General features: G+C 38.4%; 1 protein-coding gene across 2 annotated transcripts in view; it reads left to right on the forward strand.

Moving 5' to 3' along the window:
* The window catches only part of sycp2 (synaptonemal complex protein 2), a 62,614-nt gene that overhangs the window by 16,786 nt on the left and 27,748 nt on the right, over nucleotides 1-18,080 (forward strand). For both annotated transcript variants that reach the window (XM_021469909.3, XM_068216871.2), the window contains 10 exons: nucleotides 831-891; nucleotides 995-1,143; nucleotides 10,351-10,422; nucleotides 12,269-12,382; nucleotides 12,891-12,993; nucleotides 15,245-15,411; nucleotides 15,530-15,604; nucleotides 15,714-15,780; nucleotides 15,868-15,916; nucleotides 16,031-16,134. In XM_021469909.3, the coding sequence (XP_021325584.2) occupies nucleotides 831-891; nucleotides 995-1,143; nucleotides 10,351-10,422; nucleotides 12,269-12,382; nucleotides 12,891-12,993; nucleotides 15,245-15,411; nucleotides 15,530-15,604; nucleotides 15,714-15,780; nucleotides 15,868-15,916; nucleotides 16,031-16,134 (961 nt within the window). The remainder of the gene's footprint in view (nucleotides 1-830; nucleotides 892-994; nucleotides 1,144-10,350; nucleotides 10,423-12,268; nucleotides 12,383-12,890; nucleotides 12,994-15,244; nucleotides 15,412-15,529; nucleotides 15,605-15,713; nucleotides 15,781-15,867; nucleotides 15,917-16,030; nucleotides 16,135-18,080) is intronic.

Genomic DNA, 18,080 nt, shown 5'->3' on the forward strand with positions numbered 1-18,080 from the left:
TAAAAGTAGACACTTTAAGCTTTTTAGAGATGCATGTCTCATCTGTGTGCGTTTTGTATTCGCGGAGTTTCAGCGCATTTTACTGACGCGTTTCTAAAAGCAGTTCACAGAGAGAGAAAAGACAGAATGCCTACACTGTTTGTTTTCCTTATTTTGCAAAAGCACACACGTTTGTTGTTGTTGTGAGTGTACACAACAAAAAGTAGACACATAACAGATTCGATTGATGTATTGATCTTATCTGTACGATCAAAACTGAAAGTGTAATTTAAGTTTATTTCAGCAGTTTGACAACACCACAGGTCAAAACGCGTATACGCGGTCTTCGACCCCAGAGGGTTAAGAACAGACAGTAAATAAATATTCTGTGACTGAAGGCCATAGCTAAGAACAGGTTTTTTACAAATGTAATTCTGGAGTTGTGATGGGAGTAAACCCATTATTGATTTGTAAACAACGATATGCTAGTGCTTGAGCCTACGAAAGGTCAAAGCAGACCAACCTATGCGACAATTATCATTCTCATTTTTCTCATTAAGAACCAAAAGAAAGTGTATTATTAATTAAAATTCCAAGATATTTGTATTGGAACACCAATTCAATCTCTGAAACATGAGAAGTCATAATTAAACCTAGCTTTTGCTAAATTTTTTTGAATTTGAAAATAATATAAGTTTTTCTTTTATCAGCATTTAAACTAGTTTAGCATTTTTTATATTTTGATCAATGTTATTTTTATATATTGTAAAGAGAAGAGGCCCCAGTATTGAACCCTGTGGAACTCATTTAAGAAGTATATTTGTGAATGTAAGAAGCTCTTCCTCTTTCAGGATGTCCAGTGGAACACTATGTGCATAGTTGAAAATGAGGTTCAGAGTTACACAGTAGAAGGTAACAGCCATTGCTGATTTTAAGTGATCGTAAAACCTACTAAAACTGTAGTTCTGGATCAAATTGAAACCAGGATTTGTTCTGCCTATATTTGACTTTTCAGAGGAGAGTGGCAGAAAGATTCTGCATCTGGTTCTGACTGAGCCAGTTATCTTTGACTGTGTGGAGGGCTCCAGAGTCATCCTCAAATTCAGCACTTCTCTTGACATACTGCAAGTCACTGAGAAAGTGTACGGTCAGGGTAAAAACAAGGTGAGTGATGTGGCTGACATTACTTTAGATATCACTGATGTTTATCTCAAAGTGATCTGCCTGTACATGAAAATCAGGGTTGTGTGATATAATGAAAAGTAGAAATGTCAAGAACCTGTTCTTTTTCTAAACAAAGCCTTTCTGTACTTAATACAATATGAGTTTTTTGCTACCAGATACAGAGTTCCTAATGCAGAGTTCAGACTGCATGATTTTCAGAGTAGTGAAGTCACAGATGTCTTCACACTGCATGACTGTCTGGGGTAGTGTTTCATAGCTGATGTGTTTACACTGAAGGATGGATCAGCGACAGGGGGTTTTACACAGCATGACTTTGCGACAACTACATCTCGCAACCAAACACACACGAGAAGTGAGATCGAAACAACACAAGATCATGTAGTATATCTTTTGTTATTAACTACATAACGAGAAAGAAGCCTTTAGTGGGGTAGACAATTTATTTATTTTGCTTACCTGGGTTTTAAAGGGAATTTTACATTTACATTTAGTCATTTAGCAGACGCTTTTATCCAAAGCGACTTACAAATGAGGACAAGGAAGCAATTTACACAACTAAGAGCAACAATGAATTAGTGCTATAGGCAAGTTTCAGGTCTGTAAAGTCTAAGAAGGAAAGTATTAGTAGTATTAGTATTATTATTTTTTATTTTTTTATTTTTTTGGGTACAGTTAGTGTGATATTCAGAGAGGCAATTGCAGATTAGGAAGTGAAGTGGAGACTAAATAGTTGAGTTTTTAGTCGTTTCTTGAAAATATCGAGTGACTCTGCTGTTCTGATGCAGTTAGGGAGTTCATTCCACCAACTGAGCAGATTGAGCGTGAGCGAAAGTGATTTCTTCCCTCTTTGGGATGGAACCACGAGGCGACGTTCATTCACAGAACGCAAGTTTCTGGAGGGCACATAGATCTGCAGAAGTGAGAGCAGATAAGAAGGAGCAAGGCCAGAAGTCACTTTGTAGGCAAACATCAGAGCTTTGAATTTGATGCGAGCAGCAACTGGCAGCCAGTGCAAACGGCTAGCAGCGGAGTGACATGTGCTCGTTTAGGTTCATTGAAGACCACTCGTGCTGCTGCGTTCTGGAGCAGTTGAAGAGGCTTGATAGAGTTAGCTGGAAGCCCAGCTAGTAGAGAGTTGCAGTAATCCAGTTTGGAGAGAACAAGAGCTTGAACAAGGAGTTGAGCTGCATGTTCAGATAAGAAGGGTCGGATCTTTCTGATGTTATAGAGTGCGAATCTGCACGATCGAGCAGTTCTAGAAATGTGGTCAGAGAAGTTTAGTTGGTCATCAATCGTTACTCCAAGGCTTTTCACCATTTTGGATGCAGTAATGGTTGCCCCATCCATCTGGATTTAAAAGTTATGGTGTAGAGTCGAGTTGGCAGAAACTACAAGCATTTCCGTTTTTGCGAGGTTTAGCTGAAGATGATGATCTTTCATCCAGTGTGAAATATCCAACAGGCAGGCTGAGATGCGAGCTGGAACCGAGGGATCATCAGGATGAAAAGAGAGGTATAGCTGGGTATCATCAGCATAGCAGTGGTAGGAGAATCCATGTCTCTGGATGACTGGTCCTAGAGATGATGTGTAGATGGAGAAGAGAAGTGGCCCAAGAACAGAGCCTTGAGGTACCCCAGTGTTTAGATGCTGTAGGTTGGACACCTCTCCCCTCCAAGACACCCTGAATGACCTGTCAGAGAGGTAAGATCTGAACCATTGTATAACAGTGCCCGCAACGCCCAGTGACTCGAGCGTAGATAGCAGGATCTGGTGGTTGACAGTGTCAAAAGCAGCTGACAAGTCCAGCAAAATGAGGACAGAGACATGATTTTGAGTCTGCTTTAGCCAGTCTGAGATCCTCCACGACCGAGAGCAGGGCAGTCTCAGTTGAGTGGCCTTTCTTAAAGCCGGATTGCTTGTTGTCCATGAGATTGTTTTGAGTAAGAAAGTCCAGGACTTGATTGAACACTACTTTCTCCAGAATCTTGGCCATGAATGGAAGCAGGGATACTGGTCTGTAATTTTCAAGTAGCGTATGGTCCAGGTTGGGTTTCTTTTGCAGTGGGGTTACCCTAGCCTGCTTAAATGAAGTGGGGAATAAACCGGAGTCAAGAGATGTGTTAATTATGTGAGTCAGTGTTGGTATGACTGCAGGAGAGATGGCTTGCAAGAGATGAGAGGGAATGGGATCGAGTGGACAGGTGGTTGCGTGGCTAGATAGCACGAGTTTGGACACCTCAGACTCAGAGACCTGAGAAAAAGAGGTGAGTGTGTGTGGTGTTGGTGGTGTATCTTGCGTGTTTGCTTTAGGTGCAGCAAATTGAGCACTGATTTTTGCAGTTTTGGTGCAAAAGAATGTAGCAAAGTCATCAGTAGTAAGTGTGGAGGATGCGGGTGGAGGAGGAGGATAGAGGAGGGAGGAAAATGTTTTAAAAAGTAGGCGAGGATTAGTGGCATTGTTGATTTTCAGACGGTAATTTGTCTGCTTTGCAGAAGTAACCTCAACTGAGAAAGAGGACAGAAGAGTTTGGTATGTTAAGAGCTTTGCAGGATTTTTAGTTTTCCGCCAAATTCTCTCTGCAGCCCGAAGTTTTCAGCGATGCTCACGGAGAGCTTCCGAGAGCCAGGGTGCAGGAGGACTGGCACGGGCTGGCCTGGATGCAAGAGGACATAATCGGTCTAGACATGATGCTAGTGTGGAGCAGAGTGTATCAGTGGCACTGTTCGTATCAAGTGCAGAGAGTTTGCAAGATGGAGGAAAAGAGTCTGAAACAATGGTGGATAGTCTATTAGGTGAGAGAGATCGTAGGTTTCTGCGAAAGGTAATCAGTGTTGGAGTGTGTGGCGGCTCAGGAGTAATGTGGATGTTGAGAGACAGAAGGAAATAATCCAATATTTGTAGTGGAGTTACTATTGTTTGATCAGCGAAGCAGTGTCGTGTGTAAATAAGGTCTAGCTGATTACCTGATTTGTGGGCAGCAGAGGTAGGTGCTCTTTTTAGGTCAAAAGAGGCAAGCAGAGTCTGAAAGTCAGCAGCTTGCGGTTTCTTAACTTAAATGTTAGGCACCTAGCACCAACAAGGGAGTGTCAAAATTAGAAAAAGATGAGAGAAGAACATCCAGTTCATCTAAGAAGTGACCTAATTTACCTGGTGGGCGGTAGATGACAACCACATTTATGTAGAAGGGGTGGATAATGGAATTAACAAATATTTCTGTTTTTACTCGGTTGTGGTATATCTTGAATGACAGGTCAAACAGACACGGATGCTCTTGGCAAATTTACACGTTTTTCCTCCATTGCGTGGGTCAAATAGACATAAAGAAGCACTTTTAACTTCTCCTTCATCATCGCGCTGGCCTGCAAATATTCATATTAGTGGATGCTGCTCTCTCATTGGCTGTAGGTTAACACTGATGTTATTTTCAATCAACACATTTCACACAGCATGATTTTAAATCACCAACAGGTCCAGGGGCCTCATGTACAAAGTTTTGCGTTGAATTCATACTCAAACATTTACGCACATTTACAGTTTTGTCCGTACGCAGTAAAAAACTCAGATGTATGAAACACTGTGCACGCGGAACCCCACACATATTCTCTTTGTACATTCGAATTAATGTAAAACTGAGCGCATGTGCACGAGCGCAATGTCGGGGTTCTGCCACTCTGGTCTTGTAAATTTTTGTTTTGATGGCAGAATCAGGACACTGTTCTGTATGTTATGCTCGGCTTGAGTTTTTTCAGATCTAGCACTCATCTTCTCAGATTCATACAACTGAACTGGATTGGAGAGGTGTTATATTCAAATCATATTCATTATAAATCTATACATTAAAAATACCCTTAATTTTAGTACTGCTTCATTGAACCTGAACAGTATAATTAAATCCATGAATTTTTATTAGTATAGTAAAATACTAAACTTTTTTACTATAGAAAAAATATATATAATTTGCATTAGTATATATTTTTTCAAAGTGTGCTTTTAATGCTTTAAAAATAGTTTAAATCTTTGTAGACTAGAATATATATACTGTACATCATTTATTTAAAAAAAGGATGGCAATACATTATAGATTAATTTTATAAAAAAAAAATATAATAATAATCTTATTATTTAATTCAACTATAGGGGTGCGGCCAGTTAGGGGGATTCAAGACATTATGCCCAGGGACTTCGAAGTCTCTAATCTGGGCCTTTCTGTGGGAGACACAGATGTATTAGAGGAACACTTTGTTAGCAGGGCCGGCACGTCCATAGAGGTGACCTAGGCGGCCTAGAGCGGCAGTATAAAGAGGGCGGCGTCCGCAACACCTCCCTTACCACCCGCGTCCTCAGTGATGTCCGCGACACCTCCCTCACCACACGCGTCCTCAGTTAAATTTGCGCATAGGCGACAGAATAGACAAGGCGGTGTCAGCGACACCTCCATCAGCACCCGCTTGTCCTCAGTTATCTCAGCGCATAGGGCAGCAGAATAGATGTCTGTGACATCCGCGCGTCCTCAGTTATATCCGCGCATAGGGCAGCAGAATAGAGGTCTGCGACACCTGCGCTTCCTCAGTTATATCCATGCATAGGACAGCAAAATAGAGGTCTGCGACACCCGCGCATCCTCAGTTATATCCGCGCATAAGGCGGCAGAATAGAGGTCCGCGACTCCTCACTTCACTTTCATAACCGGTCACTTTCATTTTCACATTGGGGTTGAAGGCGGCGTGATCGTCCTCTGCCTAGAGCGGCAGTTCAGCTTGCTCCGGCCCTGTTTGTTAGGGGACCTCATAGCAGCACCTCTTCGCTCTTATCAAGGCAGTGCCAATGGCATTTAAGCTGCCCAATCGCCCACTCTACAACTGACCGAGTGCCTGCCACCTGGGAGACTCATTCCAACCATGCTGTTTGTGAGGATGGATTAATCATTGGTTGACCAAGGCCACCTTGCTACAATATTTGTTAAGCGCATATAAGAATCACATATTATTTGTACATTAATTGAATGGAAATGTTTCCGATTTACAGATGCAAATTTGTCTTCAGATAGTGCACTTATAGCAATGTGCATGCAGTTGATTGCTCCGATTATATTGGGAAAACTGGCAATCGCTGCAAATTGCGCTTTACTGTTTGGCTGGTCAACTGCATGGTATGGAAGCCTTATATACCTGCTTGACATCTGGATGATTCAGTCCCATACAGCTGCCATTGCATGGCTCAAAGATACTTTGTAGTATGCAATTTAACACAATTGCCTCAAGGAGTCGCCAATGGGAAAAAAAACAAACACACACAAGAAATACACGTACATGAAGACATGTACAGACATGAAGTTGGCGTTGACCAGCGCACATTCTCATGTTAATTTCATAGTTAGTAAATCCAAACGTGACCGTGAAATCTGTCGTAAGCAAAGTTCTTGTGTATACTCAGTGTTGATACTGGGTTGAGGCCCCAGATATTTAGGTTTCAGCATGGCAAGTAAAGAAGATACAGCGCAAATGTGCAGGTGAGGCCAAATCACAGCGCATTGCCTACAGTGTTTTAACATTCACTCAATGTAAATTCAGACCGACACAAAAACATAACAAAAGCCTTTTTATTGTTGGTGTTGTTGCAAAGATAGTCTAGATCAGTGGTCACTAACAGCCAGATTGAGGTCCGTGTCAAGAACCAGAACAGCGTCCCATACGGACGCAGACATACATCAGGTCTGTCTTCAATCACTCCTGGGATATTCACTTTGTTAACCCGCTGTCGGCAAAGAACAGTTTTCTTCTCGATGTACTGTTCCCGCTGAATTAAGAGAGTAGAGTCGAATGCAGGGCTCGAAATTAACCTTTTTGCTTGGTGGCACCGGTGCTCCTAACTTTAAAAATGTAGGCGCATCAGACAAAATTTTGTCGCACCCACCAATTATAAGCACCGTTACTACAAGTTTTATACAAACATATTTATTGCATTTGAAATCAACAGTAATCAAACCAACAAGCAAAAAAATATATATGCAAGTGTGAGCAAAATATGTCTCAACAAAATCCCGTTATCACAAGAACATAGATTTTTATAACATAACTGAGTGACCAAAAGATACACGGACCGCTCACCGGCCCTGCACGCACTACTTGACATCAATGAACCTGTTAACAATATAACTCTGCTGTTCTCACGGGTGCTGTCTGATATTGCACTGATGCTTTTGACATATACTGTACAGGGCTCGACAATAAGGACTGCCCGATGGCCCGGGGCCAGCGTGCGAGACACTCGGGCCAGTGTACAGAATGTTACTGGCCCGATCGGGCCAGTGCTGCCTTTTTGCCTACCAGATCGAGCCAGAGCTGCGTGCTGCGACTGTCTGTCAATTGTGTGCAAATACAATCTTACGGTGCTTTCACACATAGACGTTTGTTTCGGAATCTGTCTCGTTTCCCCCTTTAGCGCGGTTTGTTTGGCATATATCCAGCAGTTGCGCTCAGCGCTCGCTTCCGCGCCCGCATCCACGCCCGCATCCGCGCCCGCATCCACGCCCGCATCCGCGCCCGCGCCAAATCAATCAGTCCGAGATTGCCTGAATGTGACAGTCTCTGCCCTATTGAGCGGATCGATTGTAGTGAGAAAACAAAACAATGCAACGAACTAACCATCCAGGCTATGTCACAGTGTATTATGATTGTGTAATAGCCATATATACGGCTATATGACGAGAGAATGATGAGCAGGGCGAGATGTCATTTTTACCGGTAAATGCGAAAGTGAAAGCATGCTGAAATATTACCGAGAGCTGTTTATCCAGCCTGATCTCGGTTTATCCGTTAGGAAAATTGACCGAAGTTAATATCTGATCATTTTTCCATATTTTAATCATATAATATGTTGTGTTAGGCCAGTTTTTTTGTTAATTTCCGCTCTGACAGCTCGAAAGACAGATCAACATTGATCTTCGCAATCTGATGAAGTCTCGGTTCATATGCTATGTCTCTCTATAATGTAAGCCTAAAATGCAGAATTCTAGCCAACGTTTCTTTAATAGATTGATTAATTCAATAGATAGATTTTTACAAAACCTGACAATTGAAATGAGGCTCTGTATAAGAAAGTCTGACCTCTCTGATTTGTATTTGGTGACGATGTCTGTGGGTTGTTAAAATTAAAGTGCACATTTTCGCTTATAAAATATTCTATACACAACTGGTCAAAAGTTTGGGGTAAGTATGATTGTTATATATGTTAAACTAAGCTTCTTCTGCTCACCAAGGCTGCAATTATTTCATCATAAATACAAATTGTGAAATGTTGCACTATAAAATAACTGTTCAAAAGTAGTTTATCGTTTAATTTATTCATTTATTCCAGTGATTTTAAAGATGAAATTTCAGCTTCATTACTCCAGTCACATTATCCTTTAGAAATCACTAATATTAATTATTATTATATTTATTAATGGTAATAGTAATAAAAGCAATAATGTCTGGAGTAATCATTTTATTTGAAACTACATACAATAAGAAAGCAGTTATTTAAAATGTTGATGAATATTTAACAATTTAATTTTTTTTTACATTTAATAAATATAGCCTTGATTAACTGAATAATTTTCCTTAAACATTTTTTAAAAAATTACTGTAAATATATATACACTTGAAGCCAGAGTTATATTAGCCCCACTTTGTTGTTTTTTTTCTTTTTAAAATATTTCCTAAGTTTTGTTTAACAGAGCAAGGAAATGTTGATAGTATGTCTGATAATATTTTTTCCTCTGAATAATGTCTTATTTGTTTTATTTTGGCTAGAATGAAAGCAGTTTAAAAAATTTTATGAACCATTTTAAGGTCAAATTTATTAGCCCCTTAAGCTAATTGTTTTTCAGACTGTCTACAGAACAAACCATCGTTATACAATAACTTGCGTAATTACCATAGCCTGTCTAGTTAACCTAATTAACCTCGTTAAGCCTTTCACACACACACACACACGCACAGGCACACACACACGCACGCACGCACGCATGCATGCACACACACACAGTCAAATAGCTATTAATTTTTTTTTTTTTAGGTGGGGCCAGTGAAAATTTTGGCTGGGCAAGTAAAAATCAGAACCACTGGCCCGATCGGGCCAGTAGAAAAAATCCTTAGCATTGAACCCTGCTGTACCTTATTATATGCATACGTCATGTTAATAGCAATACCGGTCTTTTCATGAGTAGCGATATTACTTTACTCAGTGCAAGCCCGTTTGCGATGATGTACGTGGTGTTACATTTTACATAAAGCTGCCACACTCACGGCGGACAGCATCTGGTGATTATAAGTGCAGAGCTGCATTCTGCATTTTTGTGCACTCGCACAAATATATTTTGAGGTCACATAAATAAAATTTTGGCCGCAAAATAGTCGCAATTTTGAACCCTGGAATGCTCTCTTTGCTTAAGTTTCATTCACTACGATGGTGTTGATAAGTGAAACAGAGCTTTCTTGAATCATAATCAAATCATAAAGAAATCACAAATAAAAATGCTTTGTTGCATTTGTAGTACAAGCATAATGTAAACAGAAGTAATAACTAAAAATTATTGAGATGTGTTGACATAATTATCTGCATGATTTGTTGGGACTGATGTGTTGAGATGAAAAATAGAAAAAGGGGAAATTTTCTCTTTATTTACTAAAGCAATTTATATGAACATCCAATTTTCAAAATGTCCTACTTTTAATTAATGCGAGAACATGCAAGCTGTTGCATTGTCAGGTGTTTGCTATGCATTATTTTCTAAGCATAGCACAAACCTTACCGTACCGAAACCATGACCCTAAAACCGTGATACTGTACACACCGAACTGTAAGTAGATTGAACCGTTGCACCCCTAACTACTACTAAAGCATAATGTAACTATAGAAATAGTATTATCTTGAGTTGAGTTTTTATATTGTGTTGTTTTTCATAGCTTTATATATTTTTATATTTTTTTGGTTCAAAACTATGATGAATTGTTTGACAATGTTTTCTATTGTTTCTTGGATCTCATAATTTAAACAACTCTTCTGGAGAAGCTGTACAGCATTATGATTAAATCTGCTAAGGGGAATGAAACGGGTGTATTAAATGTATAATCATGTTTTTTTGTGAAGCTGTCAAAGCATAGCAATGTTTCCCTTATGCATTCCCTCTTGTTTTATGTCAGACATCTGTTAGGAAGACCTCTATTGTGAAAACCCCTGTTCACATCAACATCAGTTCACAGGAAAATTCACAGGTACCTTTAATCCTTTAAAGACTAGATTCTGTTTTGTGCATGAGTTTTTAAGGCGACTAAACTTTCAAAACCTTAAATGCCTATTATGTGTCATTGTTGTAGTGGAATTGCTATTTTCTTGGAAAGGAAAGTAAATTCACTCATTCGATTCAGTATGACTACTTTTTTTTTTCTTCAGATGAACATTAAAGGCAAAATATGCTAAAGTTATTCATTAAAATATCCAAAAACCACTAGAACATTTATGCATTTATTAATTTTCCTTCAGCTTAGTCTCTTATTTATCAGGGATCGCCACAGCGGAATGAACCGCCAAATTATAATTAAGATTTCTGGTCAATGGTGAATAAAAATGTCAGAAGTCAGCATCTCCTAGCATGTTGTATGTGCAATAAACATGCAAAGTGCAGATTTATAAACAAATTTCAAGAGGATCACATGCTATGATTGACCACTGCTGGTTTCGCATCATCAATCACTAACCAACCAATCAGACAAATCCAAATGCAAATGAAAAGTCTGCCTTCCTTACCTTTGTTATCCTCGTTTTTTTCTACAAAAGCCCCCATCCACTCCTTAAATCCATTAGCAGGGAGGTTCTTGAGACCTACCTGTTGCGTAAGGTTGCTATGCAAACCGGTGTAGTTTCAATGCAGCTTTATTATGAGAATGTTCAATCAGGCAGGGGTCAAATACCAGCATAAACAGTGTAGAAGACAATCCAGAAGTGAGATCCAATAACAGGCGAAAGGTTCAAGGCAGGCAGCAAAGGGTCAAAAACACAATAAACAGCAAACAAAGAGAAATGCTTACGTATTGACAGCAACAGCTAAACAATACTCAGCACATGTGTGTGGAAAAGAGGGGCATAAATAGTCCAAATCAGTGTGTGAGCAGCTTCAGCTGTGAGTGTGTAACCTGTCTGGACCTGGAACCGATTGTGTGTGTGTGTGGCATGACTGGGTGTTGTAGTCCATAACATGGCAGATTTGTAGTTAATGTGAGAATGAATGTTTACCAGCGATCTTTGGTGGTTAGATCGCTGGTAATCATGATACTACCTGAGCTCAGATTCCCCTCTCTCCCTTTTGTCTAAACGGAGAGAGCCCTGGGCTGATGGATCCTCAGAGCTCAGGGCTCTCTCTCCTGGGACAGCATGCCAAATACGCTTTTATTTATTTAAGCATTAGCTGAGTGTGAACTCTTGAAAAAATATAATACCAGTTGATTCAGACGATACACTGAAATGAAACAAGATGTCTGTGCAAGACACTTAAAATTATTTACAACATTATTAACTTTAATCCACAATCCTCAACAAGCAGTATTGAGTGTGTTCTTGCTGCACATCATTGGATTCGTTCTTCAGCAGTGACGTTTATATTGCACTGAACTAAACTGAACTTCAACTCTGAAAACTGGACTAAAGCAGTTTCACAGTACTGTACTAGAACTTCTATGTTAAGCTGCTTTGACACTATCTACTTTGAAAAAGCGCTATAGAAATAAAGATAAATTGAATTGAGTTTGTGACAAATATATGCATACAAAATTACCTTTGACCTAACTTTGTTCTTCTTAGCTTGCAGCTTTTTAGAATAAACACAAGTACCATTTTTAGTAACTAATGTAATGCATGTGTTTCTATGTTAAAAAAACAAACGGTGTCTGTTCTCAATCACACATACATCATTATGTGACTAGAAGTTTGCCAAGACTGTGTTTTAAAGATAATAATTCTGTGTAAAAAATGTTCAGTTCCTTGCACATACTGATAGATAATGTCAGGAGATTTAGGTTAGTTTCATTTATATATTAACAAGTTTTTAACTATCTGAACAAACAGGTTTTTGTCCCTGAAAGTCAGGTGTCCCCCCCTCATGTAGAGGATAAAGGGTCATCCTCAGTGAGGCACAGCAGCCAACGCCCAACACCAGTTACAAACAGTGTACCTCAACCGGTAAGACAGAATGCTGATTTAATGATTACAGAATAATTATTAATTAGGACACTTGTTGAACTGTTAGATTGATGCTTTGTGAGAGCTATGAGTTAATCACAGGTACTGTTTAATTGTCAAAGATGAATAGTGATCCCTCTAAAGCCATTCGTGAAACACACCTGCTGTCAGATTTTTACAGCTGTACTTTAGTTTATTCTCTGTTTGTTAACACCATCTGCCTGATGAAAATATCTGTTATCTAATTTGCTTCATAATGGCGTAATTATAAATATTCTTGTTTATTGGCACGTGTATACAGGCATGTTATTAAATTAGATGACCTATATAATTAACTGGTGAACGGTTGTTGACTTGAAGCTTGAAGCCTTTTATGGTGAAAAATGAGGCCAGTGACATGAGCTCTTTTAATGCTTTATAATTACATGTTAATGGAACCTTTTAGTGCTTAAATGTGTCTTGATCTTCAGAGCTCCAGTGTGCAAATCTTTTTCTTTCTTTTTTTCAGATGGTAACGCCTAAGATGAAGGTGTCTGAGTCTTGTACCTATATTACTGGTAGTGTGGGGCGTCAACAGGGGAGCAGTTCCTCCAGCTGTGTGCTCCCTGCATGTATGTCCATTAACATCTTCATGACTACTCAGTAAAATATCTGTTCATGGATATTTCCAAAGTAAGACTGATTAGTTAAAAAAAACAGGTTAATTCAGCAGTGTTGCTTTGAGATGCACAAATATTCGGCTGCAATTTTGGTTGAAAATATTTTTCAAATATAAAAAAAATAACTTTTTTGGCAAAATTGTAATGTTTTCAATATTGACTTGTTGTTTTTTAAACTTTTCAACTGCAATAGTAAAAAAAAAATATTTATTTTTTTTATTTTCTAGTATGATATTCAGGACAACAGTTCTCTTGCTTGTACATGATATTCTTCAAACATACAAAACATGTATTTATTCATTCATTTATTTTCCTTCGGCTTGGTCCCTTATCTGTCAGGGCTTGCCACTAGAATTGGGCGATGTTGACCAATTTGGCATCGTACAATGTCTAATATGAAACTTCACGATGAACGATGGCATCGTAATTGTAGGCGGGGGTGAGGGTCATTGTTAAATATCAATTAATTCATAACAAATTAATGAATTTTAGAATACTATTTTCACTACCTGACCCACATGGTCTTTACTTTATCCATAACCAAACCATAAAAGCTACACACAAATTACCACCTGTCAATCACTTTTTTCCGCTGGACTCTGGCATGAATAGGCACAGTGATCTGTGTCGTTCTAATGGCTTTTCCCTCAGCTGGTGGAGGAGACTTCATTTGGAGTTCACTGTTTTGTATTGTGATTAATGATAACTTCCTTATTTTATTATTATTATAAGGAAATAATAACAAGTAAAGATTCTAGGACTCGACTGTTTTGGTCACATATGCGCACAAATTTTTATCTATGCGACCTTAAAATATATTTGGAAGCATTTGGGTGAGTGCATAAATTTTTACTGTTTTCACTGCAAAATCTAAAAACGCCAAATGCAGCACTCAGGAACAGATAAAGAGTTGTTATGTGAACTTGCTGAAGTAAAAAAGCCTGCAATGCTTGCCCCGCCTTTGTGCTCTTCTTATTGGCCCACTGCTGTAGAACTGAACTCAAATGGTTAATATCAGCTGTTAATCACACAGTCAATGCCTTTTGCCTTCAGATGACAGGAGCTACAACCAAGAACATGTTAAGAGCTGAAGATGAAAGAATGAAAATAACACTTCAAATTCACTATGAAAATAACTAAAGCCATTCACTGTAAAATTTGTGGGACGGGGTTTGCAGGTAACAGCGTTTGCCACTGCAAAATTTGCAAGTCATTTGTAAGCGTCTGCTAAATGGCTAAATGTAAATACCAGATTGTGCCAAACACCAAATCAGCATCTTTGATTTGGTTAATATTTGGCAGGGTCAGTTATTAGTTTTTTTTTGGTATGCCATTTTATTCATATCACTATACACACACTATTTTTGAGTTCAAAACATTTAAATCTATGTGATCTTGCTGATTGTCATACACAATTGTGTTTGTAAAATATTTGTTGCAAGGGTAGTCCCTTACATGTTGTGGAATAACTAAGACATTTTCAAAGGTGCATTAGGTAAACTAACAAAATGCTAACCATTTAGCATAATATCTTAGAAACACAGACCCCCTGCCGTTCAGAGTCATGCCTCTACACCTTAAAGATGACAGTAGACAACCCACTAGATCATGTCATTCGCCAGTTAGAAAACTTCATAGTAATTTAAAATACTATAATTCTGTATGATAAACTTTAATATATCAAGCATGTTTTTAGTTGTGTAGCAAGTAAAACTTGTCATAATGTGCAATATTTCATACATGCAAGGATCTCTGGTCTTACTCACTTTGTCCTTAAGTGACTACTGTATGGTGTATGGTTGTCCGGCGGAGTAGTGCAAGAATTGCACTTATTACTAAGTTATACTTACTTGCGATTTCAGACTGAATATTCAGAGTACATGGTAAACAATATAGGGAGTGGAACAGATGTTCAAATCTACATTTGTTGACAGAGAGTTTAGGCTAATTATCAAAATTATAGGAATTGTCGGCCAGACAAATTTTAATTGGATGAGCATTTTTTACTCTTATATCTTGCCCAGAATATAAAAATGCATATAAATACATCTATATCATTAACTTTAATCATTACTATTTGAATGTGAAGAGACCTGCAACCAGCAAAAAAAAAATGTTTCTGAAGACAATCACCTACTGCACCTTTAAATCATTTGTTTAAGCTATGTAACTTTTCACATTTGATTGTATCCATATATTGTAGTTTCAAAGCCAATGATGAAGCCAGCTCTTCAGATGATGAGCTCCACAGAGAGGAAGAAAGAGATTGAGCTTCGAGATCTCATGATGTCGAAAACGTCTTGCAATGTTACTTCTCTTAGTTTTCACTGTGAGAACAACCAAACGACAGCCCATGTGATTTCAGCACAGGTATAACTTTTGTTGATAGTGTGAAAAAATGTTTATACTGATTTAGACTAAAAAGAAAGAAATCTATTAAACTAATGAAGTCATATGCATGGTTTTATTAACTCCTGTGTTTTATTAGTCAACCCCTGCAGCTCACACTGAAGATCAACAGAAAACCAAGAGCATAAAAGCCAAGGAAAAGAAGTTTCACAAGGTGATCTGAATGTATATACTTAATACAATATTAAATTGTTTATTTCATATTTTATAACAATTTCTGTGATTTTTATTTTACTCATTCGTTTCTTTTGATTTCTTTGTAGCATATTCCTGTAGACAAAGTAGTAGAGATGGTGCAAGATGATAAAGGAAACGAAGAAGAGACTTTTGGTAATAAATGAAGCGTATTATGGAAATGCAGCTGCTGGTGTTGACATTGTTTGTTTTCAATTTAATTTTATTTCTTTTATGTGAAAGATAAAGGCGTTGTCCCAGACTCCCAACCTGTAAAAAAGAGAAGCTTAATGTGAGTTTATCTCGGCTGTCATTTTTGCTTACTCAGTTTACTGTTCAGCTAAGTTGGAGAACAGCAAATCTATTCTGTCTAATGCATGTCAATCTGCTTCTTATAATTATTTAGTTCACCAGGTCTCTGGAGCTTGAGCTCCAGCATAAAGAGAGTCTCTGTATCTGGATCACTGCTGGCAGGGCAAAAGGATGCCTCTAAAAAGTGTGCTATGTCAAGTGAGTGACTAAATAGAAGAGAGCATAAAGTGATTCATTTGTTAAGTATCTTGTATAAGCAAACATGTTAAACTACAATACATACAATACAATACAGAGCAATTCCATGCAAATTTCAACCTTGCCATGAAAAAACATTTTCACCAAAATAGAGAAACTTTTTCTACATTTTTTGTGTAAGCAAGTTTTTTACATTACTTTTAATATTTAAAAATTAGTATTGAGCAAGTGCCTGCTAAGAGGGTCACGTCAGCCAATGAGGGCAGAGGGGCAGTGGCTCTAGCCACCGGGCCACCCCTGTGCATGGCCCTGAAGATGCATGTTTATTTTATTCATTTAAAACTAAAAAAAATTTACAGATTGATATTTTTTTTTATCATAACTCAGTTGTTTCAATATAATGTTAACGTATACTTTCTATGTGAATTTATGTTTTGAGTTTTTACTGCATGTCACATGCATTACAAATGTCACATTTGTAATGCTGAAATTGCTCTGCACTTTTATAATACTTAATTAAATTGGTCGGTCCTGGTTTCTGATTTAGTAGAGATGTGTACAGGGTGTCCGCAGGTTTTTAAAGTCTTAAATTTTGAAAAATAAATTTTAGGCATTAAAAAGTTTTAAATTCACTGAAATATTGTGTTATCTTATATAGGTCTTAAATAATTTAAATAAGTAAGGGTTTGGTTGTTTTAAAACATTTTTGTTTGAAAGATGTGGCTAAGAAATAAAAAAAATATTCTTTAAGTAAAGAAATTTCCACTGGCATTAGAAAAAAAAAAACTTAGCATTCAGCCCTGTATAAGTCTGAAATTGAATTCATAATGGTCTTAAAAGGTCTTTGTGAAAGCAGCAGAAACCCTGTTTGTATTAAAACCTCTATACTATAATTAACTGAACTAGTTTACTATGTTTGAATTTGTCTTCTCTTCAAAATAAAATTAGGTACACCACACAAGTCGAATTGTTTACTTGCTGAATTGGTCAGCAAACCTGTTCCACCTTTTTAACCTGCATCAAAAATATTTCACTGGAAACACTGCTCAAGATGGCGCCGAACATGGCCGCCGTATAGCGAGCTCCCAGCAAACTTTGTTTTGTTTTGTGTGTTTTACTTGTATATTTGTCATTTTTCGTGCTGGATGTACACACTGTCATTACCTACGACAGACACACACTTCGGGAAATTGGCTCCCTTGTTGCAGACAGAGCCCTTTGTCTGGGTCACACAACCAAAGCGACGACATAAACGCAGCCGGAAAAGAGGCTAAGTCAGACTAAGACGCCGTGGATTTCGACCTCCGCTCCCCACCATTCTGCTAGCTAATGTTCAGTCACTGGACAACAAACTTTGCGAGCTACTGGCGTGCATTTCCTTCCAACGGGAAACAAGAAACTGCTAAATTATCTGCCTTACTGAAACTTGGCTCTCTGCGCGTTTACCAGATACAGCTGCTGAACATTCGGGATTCTCCGTGCACAGCTCGAATAGAACAAAAGAACTCACAGGGAAAAGCAAAGGAGGAGGTGTGTGTTTTTTATTAACAACTCATGGTGTGATGAGAGAAACATAAACCCAGTTAGATCATTTTGTTCTGCTGATCTGGAATACCTTATGCTTTGGTGCCGACCATACTGGCTACCAAGAGAGTTCACAGCTGTTATAATTACGGCTGTCTATGCATCCACCCTCAAGCCAACATAGAGCAGGCGCTCAGGGAACTGTATGGGAACATAAGCGAGCAGGAAACCGTTTATTGTTATAGGGGACTTTAACAACGTCAACCTCAGGAAAAACGCTCCAAAATGCCATCAACATATCACCACAAACACGTGTGGTGACCGTATTTTGGACCACTGCTATTCTTCGTTCCGAGACGTCTACAAATCCCTCCCCAGCCCACTGTTTGGCAAATCAGTTTACTCTCCTTTTCTGCTCTTGC

Source organism: Danio rerio, chromosome 23 (assembly GCF_049306965.1).
Source record: "Danio rerio strain Tuebingen ecotype United States chromosome 23, GRCz12tu, whole genome shotgun sequence".
In the NCBI taxonomy this organism is placed as follows: domain Eukaryota; kingdom Metazoa; phylum Chordata; class Actinopteri; order Cypriniformes; family Danionidae; genus Danio; species Danio rerio.